The sequence below is a fragment of the Centruroides vittatus genome, unplaced genomic scaffold (assembly GCF_030686945.1).
Source record: "Centruroides vittatus isolate TY-2023 unplaced genomic scaffold, ASM3068694v2 contig_634, whole genome shotgun sequence".
Taxonomy (NCBI): domain Eukaryota; kingdom Metazoa; phylum Arthropoda; class Arachnida; order Scorpiones; family Buthidae; genus Centruroides; species Centruroides vittatus.
In genome coordinates this window covers 865,686-881,235 of record NW_027122389.1, presented here as the reverse complement: position 1 = coordinate 881,235, position 15,550 = coordinate 865,686, and the positions used below count along the sequence as shown (strand labels likewise).

Sequence of the window (15,550 nt, the reverse complement as noted above, 5' to 3'; positions counted from 1 at the left end):
TTCGCGGTTCGAATCGGAATAGCGCGCCGCGACGCGGTCGGATATACTAGTTTAACGGCCGTAAAAACCCGCGGATAAAACCGGAACGGCGGCGGGCCTTTTTTAAAGCCCGGCCGCGGAGAAAGCTTAGATTGGCAATATATTATTTCGATTAATATATTTACTTTCTTTTAAAATGTCTAGAACGAGTGCTTAAAGTTAAATCTCGCGGATAAACGTTTAAAATCGATCGGGTGTACGGTAATTCACCGAAAAGAGGGGCGGGAGAATAATAGCGAAAATAATTAAAATCGCACGATTTTATCGTTTTTCTCGCGTATTAAATTACGGTTAGGAAGACCGACCGTAAATACGGATACATTTCGGCGATCGAATCGATTCCGCGATTAAGTTCGACTACGTCCGATACTTAAAAGTACCGAAAGCGCTAGGAGGCGCCATTTTTCGAGGGAAGGAACTCTTTTCGCCTGGCGCTCGTAAATAACTAGGGCTAGGTTATAGAGTTTAAGTACGGAAGCATCCTCCCGCCGTAGAGTCTACGGCGATCGACGGTTCGAACCCCGGACGTTTAAAATAGGCTAACGACCGGAGTAAAAAGGAAACGTCCGGAAAACGATCAGACCCCGGCACGGACGCGAGAAAACGATAAAACGCGTGGCCAAACTTTAAAGAAAAAACGAGACGTCTCCGACGCGAAAAGACGTATTTTGGAAAAGAAAAAACGTAACTCGGTATCGAGTGGGAAATTAACGGGCGGTAGCCTATTTGTTTCGAGATGTCTCGGTTATATTTTAATATTTATCGTTTAAGACGAAAAGAAAATATGGCTAAATACTCGGAGATTGTGGAGAAAGTTACGATTTCGATACGTTTTAAAAATCCGCCCTCGACTTTTGTAAGGTTAAACGATGGATTTCTATCTAAATTTAGGTAGAATCGAATGCCCGCTCGAACCCGGTGGATCGACCCGTCGTAATTGCGTCGACATAAATGCTAGAGACGGAGACGATTTAAGAGTAACTCGGGTGCGAAATCTGCGAATGCCGATTGATTTTAAGTTATTAACATTTTATATTCTCGTTCTTTGCCCGGGAGTCTCCGCGCTTTTTGTACTTTTGTTCCAATTTTTCGCATTCTTCGGATTCTTCGTAGATTCAATTATTAGATGCAATTTTCTATAATTTCTGCCGACTTTTAATTAAATGTTTTAAAACTGCGGCACCGCTCTTCCTTCCGACGCGCTTTTTATTACGCCGTCCCATTTTTATAACGGTTAAAAGTACGAGATCGATATTTTTAGCTTACCGGAAGCCATTTTCTCGGCGTATATTTTTCGTATTTACTATTTTTTCGCCCGGTGTAAATTATTTTTAAACCAAAGTCAAATATTTACGACGATATAGAAAATGATTATTGTAAATATAAATGTCGGAATTAATAACTGGGTTCCTCCGGGCATTCGCGCGTTAGGGGAAGGAGGGTGACGTCGCGCGCCTAAGACGACGCTAAAATAAACCGCCGGGATCGAATCTTTATTATTAAAATACGAGATTAAAGTTTACTTTACCACTCGGTTTTATCGGGTGTGGCCGACGAAAGAAAGAAACTCCGTTTCCCACGCCGCCGCAGTTCGACTACGGACCTACCGAAATCGAAATTAAGTCGTTCGCGTAATGTCGGCCGAATAGCCGCGCGCTAACGCCCGCCCGCGGCATTCGGATTCGAATCGAATCTACGCTCCCGATACTTTTTGCGGTCGGTTCCTCGGCTAGAAATAACGTAGTTTTTTCATTTACGCACTGTACTTAAAAGCTGGCTATATAAGTAGCCTAAATTAAATTACGTTAAGTATCAGTAAACGAATCGTTAAATCGAAGAATGCGCGCGAATAAATACGGAATAAATTTAAATTTTGCGTTAAAAGACTCGGTAGTAATATAATTTGAATTTTCGTCATCGATACGCGTTTGAGTTCGTCTTCGCTTACAAATTACGTACATTTTGCATCGACGAAAGCGGCGAAGAATGTAGCCTAAAGTTAGAAAGTCGAGGTACGCCCCTTCTCGCTATTTGCGCGGGAGGCTGTTTCCACTATCGTAGGATGGTCATTCGCCGTCGGTTCCCTTTTCTTTACTGCCGAACACTTTTCGATACCGATCGGGTGTCTTATTAAATTAAATTATTTTTTGATATTTATCGCTCAATAACGAATATTTTGGTGACATCGATCGTTGCCTAGTGTCGTAATGTGTCGGTTGCGGATTTGGCGAAATCGAACGTCACTAAAATAACAAGGACTTGGCGGTCGGCGAAGACGAGGAAGGGATGCGGCGACCGACGGCCGTACCGCGGCTTACGGGTTTCGAAAACGTCGAAGATACCGACGTCGAAACCGAAGGAGTCGGTAAATAATTTTAAAGATAAAGGAATTACGACCGACGACGGTACTTCGAGACGACGAACGGTGCGTCGTTAACAAACCGGAACGAAAATAATCTCTCTTTACGGGTTAAGTGGCGTATTAATTAAAATGCAAAACGTATTTCCGACGGAAAGAAGAACAAAAAGAAGAGAAAGTTTTATTTTGTCGTCGTTAAATTCTGCAAAAGACAACGCGAAGAAAAAGAGTGAATTTTCCCGCCAACTTCCCGCGGCTTTAATTATAATCGAGGATGGCCGTTAATGAGGAGCATTCGAAAACTCTATAAAAGTATACCGAGCGCGCTAAAGAAAAGTTGCGCGCAGCCCGCTTACGAAGTAACTTTACAAAAATACTGGAAATAGTAGGAAACAATACAGTTTTTTGGACGAAACGACGGACGTACTAAAAAGGTACGCGCTAAACGTTTCTCGTCGGTCCGACGATAGGAGAGCCGGTACCGTTCGTACCCTTAACGGTTTACAAATTGTGGAACTTTGCCCGGTATTTGCGCGCTTAGCGTTACGGTGCCCGGTTAAACCCGGAACGGTTCGAGTAGGCACCGTAATGCCAAGAGCGTGCTAAAATATAAAGTCGACGTATCCGCGTCGACTTTATATTTTAGCACGCTCGCGGGCAGAATTTTCTCGGGCCCGCGACGTCGCGTCAAATTTTCTAGCTTTCGGCGGCTTCCAAAAACGCCGGAAAATAATATAACGTCGCGGACACCTTCCGTTCTTATTTCGGCAGGTATGTTTTTTCGGAGACGAAAGGAAACGACGGTTTTCTCGTATACGGTAGATCTGTCGAGACGATACGTAATTTCCTCGGAAATGCCGAAGCTCCGGATCCAAAACGAATACAAATACGAAACGTCTCGAAGACCGACGTTCGGCTTATTAAATTCGGAAAGTTTCCGATTCGAATTTTCTAGCATTTTCTTCGATAACGATTCGTAACCTTATAGTCCGGCGGTGTAAAACCGCCATTCGAACGTCTTCTTCGGGAACGAAGGAGTTCCGAAATGGAATATTAAAGCGTAACAGAACGTAAAGTTAAAAACTAGAAACGATGCGATTCTAGGATCGATGCTATTGCGTTGTCAAGATTAGCGCATTTTATCGGAAAGTCGATTCGAGTCTCGGGGTTTAATCGTTTTAGAAATTTGCCAAGAGAATTTTTAGCGTATAATCCCGGCAATTTTAGAAATACCGAGAAGAAAACGCTCGAACGATAACCGAAGTGGGAATAATAACGGCGATCGACCAAACGAAACTAAACGATCGATCGACTACCCACAGAATTCTTTAAAGACGGTGGAACTCGATCGTTTAAAGAAGTAAAAAGTTTCGGGAAACTTATCCGTAGATCGGACGATAGGAAAGACAATATCGGCTTACGAAAAAGGAGATAAACGACAGACCTACGACCTCCCTCGTCGCCATCGCCAGAGATTCGTGCAAATATTCCAAATTAGAATAAATAACATTTAAGAACAATCTTTTGGTTTTTGCAAAAACGGATCTACCGTAAATCGTATATTTTCCCGTATCTCTATTTTCCCCGTATCGGAACGTCCCGACGTCGGCCGGCACCCGACGCGGGTTAATAAACGGTTAGTAACGCGCCGAGGCGTATCCCGGGCAAGTTCCCTCTCGCCTTCTCCGGAGCGAGGTGTTACGCGAGTTTTCCCCGTACGGCTTAGCGGAAATAACCCGTAAAAACGGGAAAGAAATTTTTGCCTGGCTTTATCGACCGTAAACGAGCGCGAACGAGACTCCGTCCGTAGAAACCCACCGAGAAGACTAGCCGAAGGAGAAAGATTTTAAAATTTTAAAAACTACTATAAATTATTATAAAGATACGAAAGCGCGAATCTAATATCGAAATACTAAAAAACGGGAATTAGGTATTAAGAGAAGCGTAATGCCGGACCGCCCGCTATCTCCGCGCCTTTCGACATCGAAGAATACGGTATAAAAACAAACGGAACCGGGATTACCTACTTCAAACGCGCCGACGATGTCGTAACGGAAGTCTAACTAAACTTAGACAGTTAACTGCCAACCTAGAAGCTAAATGCAATATATATATATACGCGACGGTCGATATTTTTAAAACAAAAGTGACGAAAATCGGCGCGACGGTTATATTAAACACCCGACCTACGGAATGGATTAAACCCGGTCGACCGTTTGGATTCGGTAATCGGATCCGAATTAAACGATATAACCGCAATAAAACGCGTATTATGGCCGTTCGGTAACGGTTAAATTAAAACGCGGTTAGAAAAAATGTGGAAAAATAGGAAAATACCGGACGAGCTAAAGATGAAAACTTTCGAATCGATAGGCACGTCCGTGGCGATATACCGACGAGGAAAGAGGAGGAGAAAAACGGCTCTGTAAAATAAATGGAACGCGTTGTCGAAAAACCAAATCCGCGACAAACTTAACTACGGCGACGATTCTAAAAACCGTTGGTCGACGCCAATTTTGCCAGTTCGGTGGCGATCCTCGGACGGAACCGGGACGTTCGCCGCTTTGCCAAACGGAAGAAGGCGAAGCGCCCGAGTCGAATCCCGGTTCTTCGCAACTACCTTTTCCGCGTTTTAATAAATGTAGACAAATGCGCGAAATGGAGAATACGGAAAGAAATACGGGTCGGTAAGAGAGGTAATAACGGTAATAACGCCATAAAGAATTTCGATGGGATCGTTTAGTTAATAAATTTAACAAAAATATAGGTTAAAAACGACTTACGGTCGAAATTGTTATCGTAAATATTGCCGTTAAGACACTTTTAGTTACGGTTCGGTAAACTTGTTCTTTCTTTACGTTTAGTTGTCGAATGCGGTAACGGTCCGAGCGGCGTGACTTTCGTCAAAGAGGGAAATAAATTCACGCTGACGTGTAAAGTGCCGTTGGCCGGACTCCACATGTGGTACAAAGACGGCAAACTCGTATCGCCGAACGTCTTCAATAATTATCACCTGGCTCAAGAACTGGTTTCCGGAAACGACCGAGAGAAAGAATTACTCGAATTTTACATACTAATGAAACTGTCCGTGGAACGGGCGGACACCTTCCATTCGGGAGAATATAAATGTAGTAGTGTCAGTCCTTTTTCTCAACGCATTATCGTAATAAATGGTAAGATCTACTCGTATACCTTCGTTACTTTCTAACTATTTAAGTTTTACCTTTTATTCCCGACAGAATAGCGGCGGAACAATTTTTACTACGTTTTTATTCTTTTTCGGTCGTTTAGTTTTCTATTATATTTTATTAAGTACCCGGTAACGGAATTTCGGCCGTCTTTATTTTAATACATTAATTATAACAAGTCCGAGTTATAATTCTCGGCCGGAACTTTAATCGCCGTCGCGCCGACGTAGATACTTTTTTATTTTATTGTTGTTGTTAATAAAAATGCTTTTTTAATTATAATTTATTAACGAGAATTAAGATTAAACTATAGCCGTAACGGTAAGTACGGATACGAACTTAATTCGTCTTAAAGTCCTCTTATTATTATTATTTTAAGAGTTTGTGTTCCAATGCCTTCGACTTTTCTATAGAGAATACGCGCTATTGTGTCCTATAATCTTTTTGAAATGTCCACGTTTATATTAAACGAAACATCTAAAACTATCGTAATTTTTCGAATTTAGATAATATGATAAAAACGAACGAAGCGGAAGCGGGGAAAGGATTAATTCTTTTACCGGGAAAACAACTCGTTCTTCAGTGCGAGACGACCGTCTGCGTAAATTGCACCGTAGAATGGTGAGTTACGTATTAATCGGGCCGCGATTCGAAAAAATTGTAGACCCGTCGATTCCCGCCGTCGTCCGTCCTTAATCTCGAGAACGGCGTTACGTACGAGACCGGACGCGGAAAGCTCGGGGACGGGAGGCCCCGGTTAACTATATCGAGAACTTCCGGTACAAACTGGAAAGCGCGTTATTTCGATTCGAAAATTTTCCCCAAAAAGTTAGACGACGGGCGCGACTCTATCGCTAACGGGAAAAGTATGACGTACGCGCGCGAGCCACTACTAAGCCCGGGTGGAAAGCGTATATTTCGAACGAAATAAATTAAAAATTGCGGCTCGGCATCGCGACGTCGCGATAAATATGCGACGGTCGGTCGGTTGTATTTTGTTAAAAACCGTACGTATAATATTTTTATCGTCTAAAACCTCGCTATTTTTTCGAAAGCGTAATTTTGATAAACAAACATTGAAATTTTGTAAATTTAAATTAATTCTCTACCGAGTGGCGTAACTCCGATTTAAAAATGTAAATTTAACGCGAAGCGAACGTTTTCGATTTCCTTAATCGTGTTACGGAGATATTCTATTGGGTTGTTCGGAAAGTTCGTAGCGATTTTTGATAGCCGACAGTTGAGACACCGATTGACGCGAAAATGATTAGAATTGTACAAACCAATGAATATTACGATAAATGACCTTGAGACGCGTCCGTTACAAAAAAACCGTTAAGATTATTCAAATAGCGTTTAATTTGGCTCATTGCAAAAATGGATGCGAACAACGTGCATTATCGACACTTGTTTCTTTTCTTTTTTCGTAAACGCAAAAATGCTGTACAAACAGCAAAAAAGATATGTGATGTTTATGGTGAGAGTGCTGTATCAGAATCAACTGTTCGAAAGTGGTTTGCAAAATTTAAAACGGGTAATTTCAGCCTTGAAGATGCTCCTCGCTCAGGAAGACCTCCTGTTATTGAAGAGGACCAAATCAAAGCATTATTGGATGAAAACCCTCATTACACAACTCGAGAGATTGCAGACATAGTGAAGTCATCAAACAGTACTGTATTTCAACATCTAAAGAAGCTCGGATACGTGAATCGTTATGACATTTGGATACCTCACGACTTAACGGAAAAAAACTTACTGGATCGCATCTCCATTTGTGATTCTCTTGAAAAACGAAATGAAAATGACCCTTTTTTGAAGCGTTTAGTGACAGGTGATGAAAAGTGGATCATTTATAACAACATCAGCCGAAAACGATCGTGGGGTAAGAAAAATGAATCACCATTAAAAACTCCAAAGGCCGGTCTTCATCCAAAGAAGGTCATGCTCACTGTCTGGTGGGATTGGAAAGGAATCCTGTACTATGAGCTGCTTCCACAGAATCAAACAATTGATTCTGATAAGTATTGTTCCCAATTGGATAAGCTGAACATGGCAATTAAAGAAAAACGTCCGGAACTGGCCAATAGAAAAGGCATTGTGTTTCACCAAGATAATGCCAGACCTCACACGTCTTTACGAACACGCCAAAAATTATTGGAACTAGGCTGGGATGTTTTACCCCACCCCCCTTACTCACCCGACCTTGCCCCGTCGGACTACCATTTGTTCCGTTCTCTACAAAATTCCCTTCATGATAAAAACTTTGATAGTTTGGAAGCTTGCAAAAACCACGTGGATCAGTTTTTCGCGGAAAAAACTGGAAAGTTCTACGAAGAGGGTATCATGAAGCTGCCCCATAGATGGCAACACGTCATTAAAAACAATGGCGCATACATAGTGGAATAAAAGTATATTTTTAGTATTAAAACAATTTCTTTTATTTCTCTTAAAAATCGCTACGAACTTTCCGAACAACCCAATAAATAAGAACGTAAATTTGGAACGGTTTTTAAAAGCTCCAGTTACGGTGTTTGATGGATGTGTTCTATAATATAATCTAGTTACTATACATTTATACGGGGTTTTCCCATAAGAGCGATAGAACTTTAAGTCGTCGCGGGTGCCTTACTTTTTCTTCGATCGTCCGGTTAATTTACGTATCTGTTCTATAACGTTTAGCGAGTCGTGGTGGCAAGATTTCCGGTCGCTCGACGTGTCGAAATTATTAAAATTTATTATCGAAATTTGTTCGATTTACGGTCGACGTAAGTGACCTACGAAACTCGCGACGGAATTGCGCTATCGAACTCCGAGTTCGGCCGTAGAATTACTTCGAGAAATGCGGCCTTTAACCCGCCGTTATAATCTCGACTTAACTATATTGGATTACTTTTTATAGTGTCGCGCTAAATCCTTTCGTTATTCTACACGGCCGTAAACTGTCGACGACCTTGAAGCCAGCATCGTTCGTGTTCTCGGTAAGATACGGCGTGGGTTAATCGCAATCTCGGGGGCCGATCGAATGTTATTGTTTTTCGAGCGTAATGCTACTAAATGTACTATAAAGTAAAACGATCGCTGCCGTATTATCTTTTGTAGTTTTCGCTTTATTTCGATTTACAGTTCTATCGCTCTTATTGGAAAACCCCGCGTAAATGGCATTAAAATAATCCGATCGTTAAGTAATGTCACGAAATGTTTTTAAAATTATAAAGTAACGCCAAAAGTTCGATCGACTCGTACGACTAAATGCCAGTATTATAAAGTTAAGCGACGAGTTGCCGGATTTTTTTACGCCGGAACAATTCTATTATCGTTCGTCCGAAGTTTTGATCGAAATTGTAACGCTACTTTCAGACATTAATATTTGACTCGACTTTACAGGTTGAAAGACGGAGAACACTTAAACAAGTCGGACGAGAGAATTCGCATCCACGACGCAAATAATTCGTTAATTATCTCTAAGGCCCGAGTGTCGGATACGGGGGATTACATGTGTTTCGTTAACAAATCGGTCATCGGCGAATTTGTAAATGCCACCATCGTCGTAAGACGTACGTATTGCCAAACCATTCTACTAGACTTCTCGACGTTTTTTTTTACTATCTAATGGTATTCTAGTTTAAATTTGTTTTAGTTACGTGAATTTTTTTTTAATTTTTCGTATTTACAATATCAAAAATTAAAGAAATCGAATTAATAATTATTTTAGCCGAGATATCTGTTATTCCGGTGCGTAGAGAATACCGGAGAAATAAAATCGGCGAGCTTCGCATACTTTCCCTCGCAAAATCACTGGAAAATGTGGAAGTGTCAAATTAATAAGTTAATTTAAGGTGACCGACCGTCCTCCTTTTGTAAGTTCTGTCCTCCCTCGACACCCGACTGTGAAAAAATAAGTGGCGAAATAAACCTCGACCACGCGCTTTAACGTTAATTCGTGGGAAGTTTGACCGACTCGACGACCCGTGACTAAAAAAAAAAGAAAGGCGAATGGATTCGCGTTAGTCAATATAAACCTATGTGACGATATCGCTTATTCGATATAGCGTTCGAGTTTGCTCGAGTGCGGGCGTATTACGATTCGATAATCCGATACTGTTTTATAAAACGGTTAAGAAGGGTGACGCCGCGATATCCGCCCCGGGTGTCACCCGCGCTAGCTACGCCACTGCGCGTGCAGTAGAGATTATTATAGCGTATTATTATTGCAATGAATAAAATTTTTCTTTTATTTACAATATTTTTTCCTCCAATTTATGCGTCCTCCTTTTCGTTATAAAAAAGTTGGTCACCTTAGTTAATTATACGCGATTAACTATAATTAATGCCAAAATATGTCGAAATATGTGGGCCGAGTGAACTAATGTATTTAACATAGATGATGTTTTGCAATATCAAATGCTTTGCAAAGTCCACCGCTTTCGTTTAAGAAGCGCGCTGGTTACGAGCGGCGAAGTTGGTTTAGTTTATCTACTCCGGTGTTAAAATATTTCTTTCTAATTTGCTTAAATTGCTTCGTGCCACACCAAAGAGTTTAAGAAAATATTAACGCCGTCCGTCGGCGTTATTATTTTACTCGAAATATTACTACGAGTACTTTCGACGATTTCGGATCGTCTAACGTACTCGTAGTAATATTTCGAGTAAAATAATAACGCCCGCGGACGGGGTTAATATTTTCTCGCAATGTCAAATATGCATTACGTTAAAAACGACGACGTATAATGAATTTTTTCCTCTTAAAGAACTAAAAAACAACAAATTAGAAGGGAAGCCTATTCGTGGACGCATTTTATTTGTATTGTAAATAAAATAGTAGTCTCGACTGCATTAAGTATTTGTTGGTAGTACTTACGAGATCTGCTGTCAAATATTTAATGCTTACAGTTTCTTCTAAACAGTTATTGTTGCTTATCATTTATCTAATATAATTGTTCTCTCGTTTTACATATCACGAGCAAAAATATTTGGAAGACAAAATTCATTTTTCCAACTTATCGATCATACGTCACAGTTTCGAGTTAAAGCCGAAAACTAGCTATCGCAGTTAACTCGATAAGGATGACGTATCGATGAGCTGCTTGGCAATGACCTCTGCCTACTACAATACTGTTCCGAATTTCAACCCCAGTGTTTCCCGAAATTTGTCTTTTCAAACTTAAATACAGTAAAAAAGCAATAAAAACAATAAAAGTAGTTCATTCCAAGTAATTAGGTCGATGACGTGTGTGTGTATAGTCAAAAATGCTAACAAATTAATTAAACAAAATAATTTGTATTTTATCTATATATTAAATGAGAGGGAATTTCACTTTGTCCGAATTACTTTTGAGTAAACAGCTGGAGCTGAAAATATGGTTTGGGTATCAACGCTCTTACTCTGTAGAGGATGCTACTGAAGAAATATTTGAAAAAAGGTGCTGTGGTTTGGTGTGGCAGAATGGCAAAAGGTACAACGTTAAGTTTAGAGGGTAAATATATCGGGTAATTGTATTCCTTCTAGTGATTTAGTTTTTTTAATCGTACCTGCTCCTTTTGCTAAATTTTGAATTTTGCATTATTTTTTAACATTAATTCTTAATTTTATGATATTTAAATTTATTAATGTTAAATCTATGAAACAAAGGTAAGTGTTTATAACAATTGTGAGTAGTGTTTCCACCTTTACAAAATTGCTGACCCGGACGGCAGGTCTGTTAGTTCGAACAGAAGTTCCCGACGCATGCGCAATGTCATTTTACAATGCAAAGAATAACGTGCGTGCCAGTTCTAAATCAGTTACAGTTAGGGACTAGGGACTTGCGTAGGAGTAACGTATGTAACCTAAATTAAGAAAGAAAGAACAAATAATTTAGCTCCATAGAAGACATGTACGCAGAGGCGTAGCTAGGGGAGACGGTGGGGGCGGCCCGTCCCGGGTGTCACTCACCCGTGTACGGGTGATACCCACTAGGCCTGCACCTAAAAAAAAGGTCGACGGCTCGCCTCCTATGACAGTTCTTCGCTATGAGGAGATGCCACGAGAGCTCGCACCGGCCGAAAATCTTACTATGATTTATTCTATAAATCTAAACTCGTACGTCGCGACATTGCGTATTCAATATAGCGTTCGAGTTGCTCGAGTGCGAAGATATTACAATTCGACAGTGTTTTATAAAAGAGTTAAAAAGGGTGACACCGCGATATCCGCACCGGGTGTCACCCGTGCTAGCTACGCCACTGCATGTATGGACGTACAAGCAAAACAAAAAAAAAAAAGGTCAAGAGGCAGTTGCGCATAACATGTCGGCATAAACAGAGTAACGTGGCGGAATGGTAGATGAGTTTCGGTGAGTGAGAGATCTTTCGCTGTTCAAATGGTGTAAATTTACAAAAATATTTGCAAGAACTTTGTTTCGCCGTAATTAATTTCACAATTTCTACGAAATTCCCGGACAAAATTAATAGTTCACCCGGACAGCGAGTGAATTCCCGGACTGTCCGGGTGAAAACCGGGCGGGTGGCAACACTAATTGTGAGGGCCAGGATAGCCTAATTGACACTAACTGCGAGGTTCCTATAGCCTTCGGGGCCTTATCACTGAATGTAAATGATTACACTAGAAATTGCTAACACCAACTAGTTACATCAGACTTTTGAGTGTTTTTGTGGATGGCAATGATGCGACCTCATATATGAGACTATGGTAAGAGGATAGAGTAGGAAATGATGAGATTCGGTTGGAAGGAGTCACTCGACACAATTAAGTACACTTTTTAGATACATTTATTAGATGGCACGAAAGTTTGTACAGTATGGTACACAGCTTAAGATAGTATTTGCAGTTGCATGCGTTATCATCATAGAGAGAGAGTTTTTACAAATTTCGGTAGATTTAAATCTCGACAAATAATTCCCATATTGGAGCACAGACAAACAGTTCTTCGTGTCGGAAAATAGTTGTCAAAGAGACAGAGCTTTGGACGATTCGCGTGGGTCCGGACAATTCGTGTAGAGTAGCACTCGCACAAATTCAGACGAAGCACACATCCGACTGGACAGGAAGGCACAAAACATTATTGCTAACAACTCGGAGAATGGGCTACGACCGACTAAAATCGGCTGTTCTTTGTCTATTCAAAAGCGCAAAATTCCCCAAAGGTAACAGGGTGAAGGGAAAGGTGTCATAAAGTGTCACGATTGACTCCGAGAAAGTGTAAGTTGACGCCGTCTGGGGTCAAAAAGTTGACATATACTATCTTCTGATGAGATCGTCATTGGGTTGTTTGCTTTGTTCTGTTTAATTCTTTCACAAAGTTGTCATTGTTACGCGTAGTTAGACTGCATGCTTTTTTCTATTTTTTTTCAAATTATTCTCCTTATATAATTGATGATTTCACCTTAATGTAAGCTGTTTATCTTAATTAACATACTAATTACATTACAATTAGCCTACTTTTAATTTAACCATTCATTTTCTTATTTAACGATAAAAAACACACCTTTAACAATCCAGTAAATAAAATTTACTAAAATAAAAACGTTTCTGATCAGTTTAAATTTACTAAAATAACGATTGTTTCGATCGTTATTTTAGTAAATTTTATTTGCTGGATTGTTAAAGGTGTGTTTTTTATTGTGTTCTATTTATCCAGTACGTACAATATACAGTGGAACCTCGCTTAACGAGCACCTCGCACGGCGAGTATTTTGCACGAGCAAAACAAATTGTAAAAATTTGCCTCGCTGAACGAGCGATGTTTCGCATAACGATTGACGAGGAGAGGGAAAGTCCGGAATTGTGCGTGTGCGGCATACTCCATCGGTCTGTGTTTAGCACTCGCTCCGCTAGCATCTTAGTGTCGCTTGCGATGACATATTTTTCCAAACTAGTGTTCACACATATTACTTATAAACATCAACAACCATAGCCCACAATAAACACCATAATAAACAGGCTAAACAATATGCCAAATTCTTGGGTCATTAAATTTAATCATCGATTCCAAATTAAATTGTAGAAATGTCCGAATTAAAAATTAACTATTTATGAATATTAAATTTAATACGAGATGGAAACACAACTGCCTACCTCTAGTAGAAACAACTTTCATTTTAGTGGCTGTTGTCATAATGGAAAAGTAGAGTTTCTACCCATTCTCACGAAGTTCTTGAGAATATTCTGCATGGAAAAAATTCTATGTCAGTCCATAAGTTCGTGCGTATTTTTATCTACAAAAAAGCAGCAAAAAATTTTAATTCAATTTTATTTCAATCTATAATGTATTCACCATTATTTTGTACAATTTCTTGCCATCTCGATGGTAGCTTTTTAATCCCGTCTTCGTAAAATGATTTCGGTTTTGAATCAAAATATTCAGAAACAGCCTTTTTTACATTGTTCTCGTCCTCAAAAGTTTTCCCTTTTAAAAAGTTCTGCAAACTGCGAAAAAGATGATAATCACCGGGAGCAATATTGGTGGATGAGGTAAAATTTCCCAGTTGTAGCTTTCGAGTTTCTGTGCAGTTATTTTTGCAGCGTGTGGTCTGGCATTGTCATGTTGCGAGAGAACCCGCTTTCTGTTCACTAACGACGGTCGATTTTTTTCTGAATTTTTCATTTAAACGCTCTAATTGCTCACGATACATTTGAGCCGTAATTGTTTGATTAGGTTATAACGGCTCAAAGTGAATTAGACCCGACATATCCCACCAAACAGACAAAAGAATTTTTTTTGGATGCAACCCACCTTTTGCAGTCTGTTTTGGCTGCTCGTCGAGATCCATCCATTGTTTTTTCTCGTCACATTATTATAGAGGATCCATTTTTCGTCTCCGGTAACCGGCCTACAAAGAAAAGGTTCTAAAGCAATACGGGATAAAAGAGACGTGCAAATGTTTACACGTTGTTGTCGGTTAGCTATTGACAGTTCGTGCGGTGTCCATTTTCCTAGCTTTGAAACTTTTCCGATTTGTCGTAGGTGTCTATGAACGGTTCCGTGGAATGAATTTAAACGTTCCGCAATTTCGTCAACTGTTAAAGATGGTTCTGCTTCGACTAGTGCAGAGAGAGCATCGTCGTCGAAGTCGACGGATCTTCCGGTACGAGCCTTATCCTCCACACTAAAATCATTGTTTCTAAATCTTTCAAACCACTTCTGCGCAGTCCTTGAACTAATTACGATTTGATTATGTACAGTATTTATTTTTTTGGCTGCATTTGTAGCATTCTCACCAAATAAAAAGTATAAAACGTGTCTTTTATATTCGTCGGTTACTTCCATTTTAACGAAAATAAACAACTGAAATGTTCACAATTCTGAACAGTATTATATGAATGACATTCAATTTAACACTTCGGTGTAAAAATTATCACATTAGACTGACATTTTTAACAGCAAAACAAGATTTTTCTCAAGGTCATAAAAATGCGCACGGACTTATGGACTGACCTAATACTTGAGAATACCTAGCAATATATTCTTGTGATAACAAGATAATTTCTGCACGCAACTGAGATAAGTGGACTTCCATCACATAAGTTAACATTAAAAATCGGAGCCACAGTAGTGCTCGGAGGAACCTCGACACTAAAAGGGTTGATTAATGGAACGAGATTAGTTAAATGTGGTATGTTTAACAACGCAATTAATGTACAGATCCTGACAGTGAACGTTGCGAAGGGAGATTGGGTCTTTGCTTTCTGGTTATTGAGGGGTAAGTTTATTGTTGTGTTCTTTGTTTTTGATTTATTGTTACGAATAATTTTTTGGATTTTTTTCTGTTTGTTTTCTGCTATCCACACGCTTCCTCGGATAACATTTCTTTTACAATTAAACGACTTCAATTTCCCATCATCCAGGCATTCACCACGACAACGAACAAAAGTCAAGGACACATACTCGGTCTTCTTCTTCTTGTCCTTTACCCAAGTATATAGGGTCGGCACTTTGAGTCTTTCTCTTTCTCCCGTCCAAAGCAA

The 15,550-nt window shown here is 40.0% G+C and overlaps 1 protein-coding gene across 4 annotated transcripts in view; it reads left to right on the top strand.

Moving 5' to 3' along the window:
• Positions 1–15,550, top strand: part of LOC136979763 (basigin-like) — a 55,850-nt gene that overhangs the window by 12,792 nt on the left and 27,508 nt on the right. For 3 of the 4 annotated variants that reach the window (XM_067275792.1, XM_067275793.1, XM_067275794.1), the window contains 2 exons: positions 6,093–6,207; positions 8,971–9,140. In XM_067275792.1, the coding sequence (XP_067131893.1) occupies positions 6,093–6,207; positions 8,971–9,140 (285 nt within the window). Of the gene's footprint in view, positions 1–5,262; positions 5,572–6,092; positions 6,208–8,970; positions 9,141–15,550 lie in introns of all 4 variants that reach the window. The other variant, XM_067275795.1, reaches the window with a different exon arrangement.